Source organism: Uranotaenia lowii, chromosome 2 (assembly GCF_029784155.1).
Source record: "Uranotaenia lowii strain MFRU-FL chromosome 2, ASM2978415v1, whole genome shotgun sequence".
Lineage (NCBI taxonomy): Eukaryota > Metazoa > Arthropoda > Insecta > Diptera > Culicidae > Uranotaenia > Uranotaenia lowii.
Window position 1 is genome coordinate 405,584,239 of NC_073692.1, and position 14,520 is coordinate 405,598,758.

At 39.8% G+C, this 14,520-nt stretch overlaps 1 protein-coding gene across 1 annotated transcript; it reads right to left on the reverse strand.

Annotated features, from left to right (window-relative positions):
• Positions 1–4,363: 4,363 nt before the first annotated feature.
• LOC129748970 (uncharacterized) lies at positions 4,364–13,931 on the reverse strand. The gene has a single exon (XM_055743786.1). It carries the CDS (start codon positions 13,911–13,913, stop codon positions 4,503–4,505), a length of 9,411 nt encoding a protein of 3,136 aa, XP_055599761.1. The 5' UTR covers positions 13,914–13,931; the 3' UTR covers positions 4,364–4,502.
• Positions 13,932–14,520: the final 589 nt, after the last annotated feature.

The window sequence follows — 14,520 nt, forward strand, 5'->3', positions numbered from 1 at the left end:
ATTTATATTTGGTGCAATTTCTGCTTTGGCTCAGATTGTAACTTTGAATCTCTTTTTTTTTAACTAAATTCATATTTTGTTTCTCCTCAAAACTTGATTATTAATTATGATTTAGATTTGAGGCACTGAATTGTGGCTCTAAATATAACCAGATTTTTTGTTTTGAATATTTTTACTGTTATATCTATATCTGTATGGAATTAGAATTTAATGATTTTGTTTATTTTTTTTTAATTTTGTATTCTGTGTTTTAAATCTTCATGACACTTCCCAATTGTCACTAGGTAATTATTTCTTGATAAAGCACAAATCAGACGATCAATGATTAAAATGAAAATTATTTAAAATATCTATGCGGTAAGTTTTTAAATTAGAGAATTTTAGTTGGTGATAAGGGTATTAAAAAAACATGAGATTTAATTTCGCTTATTGCAGCTCAAATCAGAGCTTTCATTTTCGCTAAATTTGCAAATTCTTCCGCAATTTTTGCACGTGACTAATTAACAATTTTTATTTGAAGATACCAGAAACTATCTTCTAGCTATTTGAAGACAGTATACTGAACTCATCTCCGGTTCTTTAACACGTTTAAAATGTTTTGTATTCTCTGGGGTAGCATTTGGCTTAATCCGGCCTGGTTGCTTATTTTTAATTTTGTCATTGAAGTAGATTTCGTCATTTTGTTTGAAACTTGGCATAATTTGTTATTAATAATATTTTTCCTTCAAGGTAAAATACACGTACATAACAATCGTTTAATATGGGAAATCAGTGTATATAAATATTTTTCTCATGCTATGAATGATGGATGATGATGATTTTATGGATGATTTTAACTTGCCTCTCATACACTATGTATTTAAATAATGTGAGAGCCAGATGAATATTCAGGAAGCCCCAGTTTGCGATATATATAGGAGCCTTTCGATTTTCGACGCATACCATTTGGTTTAAGAGATGAACCCATGAATCTTCCAGAGAGTAATAGACGATAATTTTTCAACTGTTGAGGGAGAGGGTGTATCATTTAGAGGGCTCTAGCTGATCCCATACGAACTTCGTTTCGCTTTCAACTTGGAATATGTCATGAACAATATGCATGAAAGTCAATTAAAAAAATATTGTACGATCACTTTGGCTGTCGTCAGCTACTAAATTTGAAATCAGGAATCAATTGACCGTGCCAAAAAACACCGTGTATAAATATCGACTCAATCGTTGGATAACAACGCAATCATTGCCAAAAAGTTAAATCCCTTTCGGTGGCCTCTTATACAATCTTTGATATCTGAAATCGATTGCCCTTCCCTCAAAACTCCCGTGAGCCAATTTTCAAAGCAATCCGTTGTATAATAACGTCAATATTGCTAAAACAGTGAAAAATTAATTAATATGGAAGACCCCTTTCGTCAACCCCTGGCAAAATATTTGACATCTGAAATCGATTGCCCGTCCCTGAAATCTACCGTGTGCAAAGTTTCATCCGAATCCGTTCTATAATTTCGACGATATAGCAAAAATATTGAAAGGTTAATATGAACGACCCCCTTTGCCGACCCCTTACACTGAATTTAATACCTGAAATTCATTGCCCGTCTCTCAAAACTCTCGTGTACCAATTTTCGTCTGAATCCGATGTATAATAACGACAATATCGCATCAACAGTGAATAGTTAATATGGAGGACCCCTTTGGTCGATCCTTGATTTTGATTTGGATAAGTGAAATCAGTTGTTCGTCCTTAATAACTCCTATGTGCAAATTTTTATCCCAATCCGATGTATAAAAACTTCAATATCACTAAGATACTGAAAATTTAATATGGGCGACCCCTTTTGCCGGCCCCTTACACTGAATTTGATACCTCAAATTGATAGCCCGTCACTCAAAACTATCGTGTACCAATTTTCATCTGGGCCCTTATTCTGCGCCGCGCGTGACGTGATGATTGTCACCTCACCTCGGAGTCACCGTGAGATTTGTCACCTTATTCCCGAAGTCGATGCGGGTAAAGTGACAGTGGTTCATTCTAGGTGAGTGACCCAATGAACACATCTGTCAAATCGGAAAATTTTCTTGGTTTGTTTTGATTTCCACCACGATTCTAAATTTCGGAACAAAATTAAAGAAAAATTAGTTGAAATTTCGGTGCGAAAATAGTCGCGATCGATTGGTCCTCGTTAAGCAAACATTGTGAGGTTTGTGACAAAGCTGATGCAACCTAATTTTCGGGAATCGACAACTGCTGCCCCGACATACCAGAACACCGGAAGCCAGATCCTGATGGTACCAATCAGCGTTCGAAGAGAGCTGTTGATCACAAATCGAAGGTTCCAGATTAATATGAAGCCAACGGCAATTCGGCTAAATACGGAAAGGATGGATGTCCGATTCGAACCAGTCAAAGGGTGTTTATCTTTGGCGCTCTATAAGAGGAATTCCGCAGACGGCTTAGATGGATTATTTCAATTTTTCGATGGCAGAGGAACGAAAACAACCAAACATGTCCGCAAGGCTCTCCGTCAACAAAAAAAACCAGAGGTAAAAATAATCCGAAAATTTTTAAAGTTTTCGGCCTAATTTTCTATTATTGTGCTTTCTAAGACAAATAAAATTTTCGATGGAAATGTTTAAAACATTTAAAAAATGCTAGAAAAGTTGTTTAATTATTCCCAAAACTATCATACTTTAATGTGATAACCTATCCAAAGCCTGATTATTCTGCTTTACACAAATTTTTAATTAAATTTTTAAATCTTCACCACCTGAAAAGGTACCGACAATTGTCACCTAAAATCGTCACCCGAATGCGACGATTCTCACCCACGGTGACTACGAGAGTAGAGTAAGAACTCACAAAGTTCATCCGAAGTGACGTTCCTCACCTAAACCGACTACTGGAATAGAGTGACTTGGGTGACTCGACTATCATCACGTCATGCGCGGCGCAGAATAAGGGCCCTGAATACGATGTATAATAACGTCAATATCGCAAAAACATCTGACAGTTAATATGGACGACCCCTTTGGCCGATCCCTTACACAAAATTTGTCACCTGAAATCGATTTCTCGTCCTTCAAAACACCCATCTGCAAATTTTCAACACGATCCGACGAAAAATAACGTCAATATCGCGAAAACAATATTTGCCTTCTATGGACGACCCCCTTCAGAAGGGGTCATCCGAAAATCTAAAAACATTTTTCATCATTCCTGGTCCTAATGAGTATCCATGCCATTAATTGTAAATTCATAACAAGTTAAGACATGAAGGTATGTTGATGCTTTTAATTAAAGAAGTTTTTTAAAAGAAAGCATTGAACAATGTTTATCATCAAAGATCAAAATGGCAACCAGTTGGTGTTTACATAATTCAAAACAAAAACAAAAAGCTACCTTACCACAATCTGTCTCAGGAAATACTCTATTGCAGGTAGAAATAGATACTCAGAAAGAGAAATTCCTTCAAACTATGCTAAAAGTTTTTATTATTTAAAATAAGAAGGGATTGCGCATCGTTCAAGAAGGAGTAAGCCATGATTTTTGGGCATCGCACGCGTTTTTGTTTTCGTCCATAAATTTTATTAATTAAATTACAATAAAACTAGAAATTTTAAAATTAAACAGTGGAAAATGATAAATTAAGTGACTGGTGGTTATTTCCGGAGTGGTTCGTACTTTGTTTCGGCATGCTGAATCCTGGTTGGGGAAGTTCGGAAGGAATTTTAAAGTCAGCTGCTCCGGACTAGAGGAAAAATTTTCTGACGAAAACTTCCAAGACTTGTTTGGTGAGATCAAACCTTTTCTATTTCATTAAACGTTATTTTCATAATACACATTGTCATTAGATCAGTGTAGCTATTTTCAAATTATGCTGTAGGTATTTAAGTAATCCATATGAAGCGTTTGGTAGGGAACTCCACGCTTTATTCCTCCCCTTGCTCCAGAATCTTTTGCGGTAATTACCACATGGTTGGCCTGGCCGTAGTTATCTCTGCAATGCATGTTTTATGTAACAGAGATAACATTGAAAAGAAAAATGAAGGACGCAAGTCTTTTCATTTTCCAGGATGCTTACACGTTTTGGCTATGTTGGTAAAAGAAGAAGAAGAAGAAGAAGAAGAAGGGATTGCGCATCGTTCAAGGCTTCAAATAAAATTTTAAAATCTACACTCACGGACGAAAAAAATTTAAATTAATATCTGATCCACAAAGCTATTAAGAATGACTTTACCTTGTATTCTGTAGCTGATCTATGAAAATCATTATTATTTTGATTTTATATTTATAAAAAATAGAATTTATATAAATTTTATAAAAAAAAACAGCTTTAATTATACGTTGGGCTTCGAAACTTTTTATTTATTTTTAATTATTTGTTTTCAAGATAAATTGCTTTATTGTTTTTTTTTTTTTTCATAAACTCATTAGAAAGATTTCACAACTATCAATTTTATATTAATTCTTCGTCAATGGCGTTATTCATACACATAATTCATATTTATGCTGCTCCAACCTGTTTCATAAAATAAAACTGCTCCTCTGAATCTTCTCTCAAAGCAGATATTTGCTCATCAAACAACGTCAGCTCGTCACTAGATATTGTTCCACGTTCAGCAAATTGGTATAGGTCTTGCTTCATATCGGCTAGTTGCAGTTTAGCCCAACGCCATTCGGGCTTAGAACCATGTTTATCCAAAAACCTTCCAATGTCATCTAATTGCTCACGATAAAACGATAACTTCAGTTCCGGAAATGGTATACGATCCGAGATTTTCTTAGATTCTTTATTTTGAACAACCGATAGTGCAACTCTTGCCAGCAACAACCACCCATCGAGGAAGGTAAAGAATCGAGTCCGCTCATACGGTGTGTAGATGAATGAAAACTCTTTTCCTTGGCAACCGATCGACGGCTGATCGTACCAATGGAATGGTACACAGTTATCCATGGGAATCGCATTATTCGTAGATGAAATCATAGATGGATCTTTCGGGAAAATTTCCACCCTTCCAGCGGATTGGTAACAAGTGAAATGCGTTGATGATGGATCGATTGAATAGCAGTTGACGAAGGCGTAGGCTTTAGCTTTCTTATTTGGAGTTCCCTCCGAAGGGTTATCTAAGTCAGTTATTGGGGTAAAATGGTCACTTTGTTGTCGTTCTGAAGAAGTCGATGTTATCCAGTTCACCTGATTTATCACGTCTATGAACAAGTTTGTTGTCTTGGAACCACTGGAAGTCACCGGTGGCAGTTCCACGCTTCTTGTTTTTCGTGTGAATCCTTCGGTAAACTTTTCGTAGAATTGTTTAAACTTGAAAAGATGATTCATACCGATTCCAATATGAAGCATCATACCACCGAACAGGCGAGGAACGCTTACAAATTCGCCTATTTGCGCTAGAACCACCAGTGGAGGACCTCGTACGTAATGACCATATGGCTCTCTTTTCTTCATAATTGACTTGGCTACCATTTTGGCTTTTTGGAACTTAATTACGGCGATCTCATCGCGAACCTTGTAGAATTTTTCCATCTGGGAGCCAAATTTCTGAACTGCTGATTTGGGTGCAGCTACAGGTTCCATCTGGAAGAACTGCTTCTTGGGACCGTGTTTCAGTGTACCGGATGATCCCATCAGTATAGCCGTACTTCCTTGAGCGATGGCGAAAATTGTTTTGGGGTTCCAGTTCCACTTGGCAGGGTTCCAGGTCATATTATTGGCGAACGAACCCATGACATAGCCAAGGAGCGTAGAAGTTCCTTGGACATAAATCATGTATATGATTTTACCTTTCGTAGCATACCCTGCCATGGTTCTGGCAACTCCAACTGCTCCCGATGGGATGTTGACAGCCATCGAAGCTCCTTGCAGCATTCCGCTGTAGACCGAAGGACTTGTGAAGTCGAAATTTGCCGGGTTCCAATCATTCGCAGCACTAGCCATTCCAAGGTAAGCCCCTGCTGCGGCGATGGTTATTGTTGCGAATGTGGCGAAGGCAGTACCACCTATGGCCGCAAGATATCCAAACGATGCGACGCCTCCAATAGGGAGCAAGGCACCGGCTACACCACCCCCAATTATTCCCAAATAAGTGTAACCGGACTTCCAGTTCCACTTCAGGGGGTTCCAGTTTTCGTTAACAGATGCACCCCCCAAATACGCTCCAAGGATCGCAAATATAATGCAAGCTATTAGCAGGGCAAGTTCTCCATCGGGATCAACCATCATCACCGGTGAATTGCCGGCATACTTATACGGGCTGGGATACTGCTCTTGTGGATCCACCTGGTAGAATCTTCCCAGCTCGGGGTCGTACAGCCTAGCGTGATAGTTGTAGAGTCCGGTTTCTTCGTCAAACTCCTGTCCGGTGTACTGGTAGTCTAGGTAACCGTCGGGATCGGATCGGAAATGGCGCTGTCGCTGCCCATAGGGTAGATAGTCGTACGCTGCGACCACCTCTCCATTCTTCACCACCAAACGGGTAGATCCTTCGTGATCCGCTAGCACGCTGTAGAAGACGTTGTTACGGATGAATCCGAGCAGCCCTAGGGGTCCATAGATGTAAGCCGTAAGAATGACTAGAGGTTTTTGTGACTTTTTGTTGGTGTAGTTGAAGGTGATGTCCACCAAACATCTTCCTTTGGTGTCTCGAATGTAGTATACCTCTTTGCTAGTTCCGTTGGGGTAGATGACCTTCTTAACTGTTCTTTCACCTCGAATATCGTAACTTAACTGGATTTCTGTCCCATCGTTTAGGTTGATTTTGGAAGCTCGATCCAACAAGTAATCGTACTCGATTTTAGTGATGTTCTTGTACTCTGCCTGGATGACGTTTCCAGCAGAATCGTGATCGAATTTCGTTGCTTTACCTAAGGCACCTCGTTTCACCGATTTAATCTTGTTGGTTCGTATTTCGTATTGTATTTCGAAGCGCTCTAGACCGGTGTAAAACAGCTTATGATTACCATTGGGATCTATTTGTAACGATAAGACATCCCCAGGAGAGTCCTCATTTGATTCGGTTGTGACCTTTGATTCGGGTCCGATGAAAAACTTCGCCTGAGTAAGTTCACCATGATTCCCGTAATCGTAGGCGTGTCCGTATTTCTCCGGAAATCCCTTTTCCATTAAATACTTCGCTAGTATTTTGCGATTTGGGGACTCAAAGCAACCCTTAGCTTTAGAAAAACTCAATTCCTTAATAGCGGTATCTTTCAATACTTTTATGGGTTTCAGTAGATTACTGACGTAATTTTCAGATATGAGAGCTTTGAAACATTCAATTGACTTCTTTGATTTCAATCCGTAGCTTAGAAGATTAGCCGCTCTTAACTGCCAGCCACTCGGACTGCTCTTGTTGTGCCACTTTGCCTCAAACGTCGTTCGTAAAATAGAACCGTCTCCAGCATCGTTGTCTCTTACACCCCCTTTCTCGTAGTCCAAAATTTCATCCAAAAAGTCACTATTTATCTTGATCATATTTCCCGCAGCATCATAAGCAAATGTTTGCCTTATTCTGTTCACATCTTTAGGTAAAGACAGTATTTCTTCAACCTTACCTCTAGGATCATGTCTAACAGTGGCAAATCGATCCAATTGATTGGGAATTCCAATAGCGGTCACCTCACCTCTTAAATTATGACGATAAGTCACGATCAGCGAAGATCCGAGAAATTCGAACGGATAGCCAATAGCGGCAATGTTGTTGCGTTCATAGCTGAAGCTCAAATCTACGGTGCTGTTGAGCTCTGTCGGATGAAGGTAAGATTTTCCGATAACGTTACCTTCACCGTCGTAGTAAACGACTTCGGACGTTTGATCTCCACGATCGTCCACCTTGAGGGAGTAGTGCTTTCGACCCCGATGGAATGTGCTCAGATCTTCCTCGCCGTAGTCTAAGCGGATGAAGTTTTTCGTTGACGGTGGGTAGGTTAAATCGACTAATTTGCTATCGAGATCGCCGGTAGAATTCTCATCGATCAACCCGAATTCAAAGACTTTTCCCGTGGAAGTGTACTTGTGATAGAAAGTTTTCTGAATTTCATTTTTAAGATTGAAATGCTGGACAAATCTCAACTGACCTAAATCGTTGTACAAGTACCGATACTTCCCGGCATCCGGAGTTTTTTTTAGAACTAAGCGATTGTTTGCATCGTACTCTTTAAACACCCTCCAAGCGTATCGAGAAGCGTTCTTCTCGCTCACTAAGCCGTTCAGAAATACATCAAGTTCGTTGGAGTTAGCCGTAGTTTGAACATCATTATGAAAGTTTGGTGGAAGTTCTTCGACAACATTTCCCTTATCATCGTACCGATAAGTCGTAAGAACGTTCTCGTAGCTTGGGACGCTTTCGTAATGTGCGACTCGTCGATCTTGGTTGTCAAACACCAACGTAGTGGTTGCCTTGTTTGGACGCTGCTGTTGCTCGTATCGGAAGCCTTTCTTCAGCGGGAACAAAAGCTGCAACCAAGCATTGTTCGAGCCTCTACTGTAGGCTATTGCTCGGTTAGAATCGATGTTGTTCTCTTTTCCCGGTAGACCGGACTTTGTTCTGATTTCAAGCGGGCAGTCCAGGTATTGGGTTTGTTTGAAGGGGAAGTTGGCGTATTGCGTCGAAGTTTCGGTTACAATTGAACCAGATATGGATTGACCATTGTTCGCTTGGATGAAATTCTCACGGTAGTCGAAGATTTTATTCGAGGATTTCGATATTTCAATTCGTTGCCACACAGTTTCGACAACTTGTCGTCCAATTTCGTCGTACAGGTAGCCTCGTATTGCAAGGTGTTGATCATCTTCCACGGTGATTTGCTGAAGTGGTTGACCCTTGAAATTGTTGTATTCGACGACAGCATCAACGTTCCACAGCACGATTAGTTCAGATATCTCAACGCTTCCGGAAACTTTGATATACAAATTTTGTTTAGGATCCCAGGTTCCGGTCAAGGTTTTCTTCAGGACTCCATCAATCCACATTGCTTGGAAATTTTTGTAAAACAAGATCACGACGTCAAAAGCTAAACTTTCGATGGAATCCTGAGTTTGCAATGTTCCTGACTGGAAGTCTATGCTCACCTGACCTTTAACGTTTTCACGACTCACTTTAAATCGAAGTCCAACATTTGTAGCATTTTCTATAGACTTTTTGAAAGTTAATTTATGCGTTTTTCCGTTCTCATGTTTAACACGTTTAGACGAAAACTTCCAATCATTGACGCTATCAACATTCCAATTCAGCTTCAACGTATGGGGTGAAAACGTTTCCAGAAATCCTGCCGTTGGTTGCAGTTGAACCATCGATTCGACAGCGTCTGCCGATTGTGCGATTACTGGTTTTCGCGAATAGGTCAATAGCTTACCGACACTACCACGCTGATCGATTTCGCCGACTTTCCGTCCATAATCGTCGTACAGTATTTGGCTAGTTCGTCCGTTGTTGTTGAGCTTGGCAATTGGTCTCGGGTGATACTCATCGTAGATGATCGCTTCGACGTCCAAGCTAAGCGGCGATAGACGCACGTGGTCGATGTCTAGGAATGGATTACTATCTGTTTTAAATGTTATCTTGATGGACTGTTGTTTTTGTTTTAATAAATCGACGGATCCTTCTGTTGGTTCAATAAGTGCTTCGATGTAGTACCACTCGTTGATTTGATCTTTCACAACACCTTCAATACTCTTTCCGTTTATAGCTACTGTTAAAATCTTCGACGTCTTATCCATTTCAAAGCCTTTATTCGACCGAATCCAAGCGCTAACAACGTGCGTTTGCTGGAAGTTCTTCATAGAAAATTCCCCTTTAAACTGTTGTCCAGCATTCTTCAACTGGTAGAAACTGTTACCAGTGCCTGAAAAACGATCACGGACAATGCTGTTGACATCTATGTTCCACTTTCTTCCGTCCAGCTTCTCATATCGTTCAAACCCGATGAAGTCGACCTGTTCCGAGCTCAGCTCCATGGGTTCGAAGTTAACAATCGGGTTAATACCAAATCGATCGAACAGCACGCAAATAGGTCTCGTTGTTGAAGATTGATCAGCTGTATTCGCATCAGTATCACCTTTGTAGTTTTCCACCACCGATTGACCTTTGGAGTCCAAAACACGAACTACTCGTGACTTGTCCGTGAAGTTCGTAGTTTGTTCGAACGATCCAAAGGTGTTGTCTTTGTATGGGAAAATGTTCACCTTCTGAAATCCCACCTGATTCCCTACAATACTAGCCGAATTGACGTCGTATTCATATTTTGTGGAAGCTGACATTCGTTGTTCAGATGTTATAACGGTAGTTTTGATCGTTTGAGAAGCTTGAACCGCTTGAATCGGGGTTACACCGATATGGGTTGTTTCGTTTGTCAGTAAGTAGAGAGGTGTTGAAGAAACAAGAATCTTTCCTGCCCCCCGTATTCTTTCTCCTACTGTAGTGCCACCGTTTTCAAGTTTAACCACATAGTTTGATCCATCGATCTTCTTGTAGCTCACATATGTGGGAAGTTTCATGTGAAGATGATCCAACCGAGGTGTTTCCAGCGATGTAGTTGATTTGCTTTGACCTTCTGAAGACAGTTTAACTGGCCCATCTTTCGATTCTTTAGTCAACCAAACATTCTTAGCAATTTGTACATTGATTTTGTGCAGCTTCAACTCCGTCTCATCGACATCAATCGTTTTAAATTGATTACCATCGTAGGAAAATGATTTACTTCCACAAATGACCGAATCACCCATTCGAAAGAGACTTAATTTGTCGAAGTTAAGTGGAATTCTTAGAAGGGCTGGGATTACCGTATTATATTCATCTTTATCGGTGACAGTAGTGTTGTGCTCCTTGATAGCTAGCGTCCATTTATCATTTTTATTTTTCTCAAATTTAAATAGATAGTGATGTTCCGTATTTATATAACCTCTTGGATTAAAAGTCAAACGAATTTCTTTGTCTATTTGAATAGTCCCGGGCTTGATAATGTTGGTTTTTTGCGAGATAATGTTGTATCTGCTATCTAGAAGGTACATGTTTACGGTCGATTCAATATTTGTGCCTTCAAGTTTCAACTGGCGGATGAATAACATATTGCTCAGCATAGCAATTCCTCCTCCAGCCAGAGACATCTGTAAGTCTCCAATGTATTTTTTGTTGAAGTCTGGATCGCCGAGTAACTCGGGAACATCGAATTTGTTTGGTACATCTATTGTGCTATCAACAAAGTTCTCGGTAGCAATAGTTGTTTTAATAAACTTGTCATTGTATCGAACTATATGCACCCCATTTATGTCGTAATAAATAATTCCTTTATGGACAAAGGTAAGTCCGAAGTGCTTAAGACCTTGCAAATTGTATTCTTTCTTGTCGAAATCATCGTACAGTACTAGTTGGGAGTCACCATTATCGTCCTCGTAGATGATCAAACAATACTGATCCTGTGGATTCATGTCGATCTGTTTCTGATAGTTGAGTTCATCATTTTTCTTCCAATCCTTGATGCCGTCTTCATCTTTGACGAACATAACAAGTTTGATCGCTTTCTCAAACTGTGCTATCACTAAGAAATACCTTGGCTTAGTTGTCACGCTAACACTTCGCACATCTTCATCAGTTGAAACTCTTTGACTCCAAACAGGTTTCCGATCGTCCTGTAAAATGGACTTGATGTCGTAGATTTCCAACTCGATTGTACGCTTCATGGAAAGTTTTGAGGTGATCACATACGAAGACTCAAAGTAGATTTGCGTGTCGATGTTGAATTTCGTTTTCAATTTGTCTTTCGGAACTAAAAGGTGTTCATAATTGTAGGCTATGTTTGAACCCGGAATTTGGATCGACTTCAAATAGTTGTTCGAGTAAGTCATCTCCAGAAGCGACTTGGCTCCATCGATTATTTTTTCCAAGTGGGTTTTCCTGTTGTTGTACTCAAGTTTAATGTCGTGAAAAACATCATTATTGATAACTTTAATATTAGTTAAGTACTTTCTATCTTCGAACAATTTGTCAGTGTCAAACTTCTGCCCTGAATTACCAGGTTTATTTTGATCTGGTTTAGACTCATACTTGAAACTGACAGAAACATTTTCTTCTTTATCTTCAATTCGCGATAAGAATATACCCTTAGTAGCAGAAATTGCATTAGTACCATCAGCAAAATCACTTTCGTAAGTATACTTCACGACTCCAGAACCTTGGTTTGTGGCGACTTGACTCAAATGCCACTCAAGAGGAAGTCTTTGAAGACCAGCATCAACCGTTCCTTTTCCATTCCAATTGGGCCACCCAAAAGTCCAACGAACTGAACCGTCATCCATGCCATACCTATAGGTCACATCCTTCAACTTGATCTCCCAACCTTTCGCAGCAGCCCTCTTATGATAAATCACCTCGGTTCCATTCAACACAAATCGTTCCTCCGATTCACTCGAGCTAACTCGCTCCAGAACCAGTTTGTTGCGCTCGTTCACCAGAAAATACTCGAACGCCTCCTCGAATACGCTCTGTTTGCGATCGACGTAGATGTAGTCCGCCGACATGGACCAATGACGTCCGAGAACGCCACCCGTTTCCGCATCCAGAAATTCCTGCTCGTCTCTCGGGTCGTAGTAGAAGGTGTGCTTGATCGGGATGCCAAATTTACTGCTAAAATCGATTATCGGTAGCGTGAAGCTCAACCGTCCAGTTGTTCGATCCACTGCGTCGATTATCGACGAAGTGTCCAGGGTTTCTCCCAACCAAAGTGATTTTTGGATAGCACTCTTTTCGTTCAGTTTAAGGGATGAATCATATTCAGGTTTCAAAGTTGTTGAAGTATCCTGTAGCTCAACTGTTGATGGGATATCTTTCAAGACGCTCTCAAGGATAGTCGTTAAAGAACTAACCTGATTCGCGTTTTTGACCAACAACTTCAGTTCGTCACCTAGGAATTTTGCATTTAAAACGATACCATGACGAAGTTCCAGTGGCAATATAGAATCTTCAATCCTTGAATGTTCATCGCCACATTCAGATGTAGGAATCTGGAAAACTCCAACACCATTTGGTCCAGTGAAGACCAAATATCCTTTTGATGCATTTTCTACTACTCGTACCGTATCCCAATGTTCTTTTGCCCATCCTCTGGCAACGGAAAATTGCTGGTTCAAACAAATTTGTTGCAAATTTCTACCTTCAAGTTTGAATACAGCTAATCCTTGTTCTTGAGGTACAATGAATATTTGCACCCGATTTATTCCCAAGTAAAATATTTTGTCACAAGAAGAGTTCAAATCCTGGTCGCTGCGTTCGTTTAAAGCATTTTTCTTGAAATTTTCATTTTCCAACGTGAGCTTGGTGATCACTCCATTATCTAATGCTACAAATTCTGCGGCATCCTTCTCCTGCTTTCCAGAAAGTTCAAAAATATCTCCTCCAGGCTTCTCCGCTTCAGCATCGTCCAGATCCATCTTTGAATCAAATTTATAAAAATCCTTTTCCTGGTTATCTTCATACAACACGAGCATACCATTTTTCGATGAACTCGTTAAGAACCTTATCCTACTGGTGTGCTGTTCATCGAAGGCTTGGATCATCGTATTTTCTTCTGTATTAATTTTATTTTCAATTCCAGCCTTACTCCCAGAAATATTAAAACTCGATATTCCATCCATCGTTCTCACAATCAGGAATTTTTCGCTATCACTTTTATGGAAAACTGTCCATGGAAAGTCCACCGGATTATCATCGACCGTGAACAGTCCGTCAAATCTTTTCCGTAGAACATACTTTCCACCACTAAACTCGAAGCACAACAAATCATTTCCGGCTCTAACGTAAGTCCAATCCCCAACTATCTGAGCCCTTACAGTTCCAGAAGAGTCCACTTGACCATTGGTCAACTTCTCTTCACCCCCTGCTTTTAACTTGATCACCTTACTTTCAACCATTTTTTCCACGACTTAAACTTTACCGGAGCATCAAAAACTGATGAAAGTCACTCAATTGGCTCGCTTTATAAAGGAAAGAAAAACGGTTTTTTCCTACAAAATCCAATAATTACTTAGATGTGACTTTATTATTTTTCATCTGGTCAATATGTACCATACACAGGTGGCTAGGCGCAAACATTCGTATACTTTGTATACGTCTAGTCCATTTGCCACTAACTTGCTTGAAGCCTTTTCTTCGTTTTATCCCCGTTGCTTTAAGCTCTAGGGGTTATACTGTTATCTCAACGTATTAAAATCTTTTCGCCCAGTTTTTTTGGTTGAGATCTTTCATCAAAGCGTTCATGTCGAAAAACAATTTATGACGGATCTTTAAGTAAGTCTGATGCTTTTTTCTGCCAACATAACTACCATTCTTCCACTCGTGGCTCCAGAGAGTTAGGATTATGAGGAACAGCGAAGAAATCCGATCAGGGCTGTCACGACATTTACTGCGTGTGTTATATCCACGAAAACCTGAGTAACCATGCATCGTGTCCAACAAAAATAAGTTTCAATCAACTTCTAACAGGTATCATACCATACAGCTTTATATTCTAAAGATTCG

Bases quoted from the DNA above. Each gene is read 5' to 3' on its own strand.
- LOC129748970 (XM_055743786.1), bottom strand. From the start codon at position 13,913: ATGGTTGAAAGTAAGGTGATCAAGTTAAAAGCAGGGGGTGAAGAGAAG.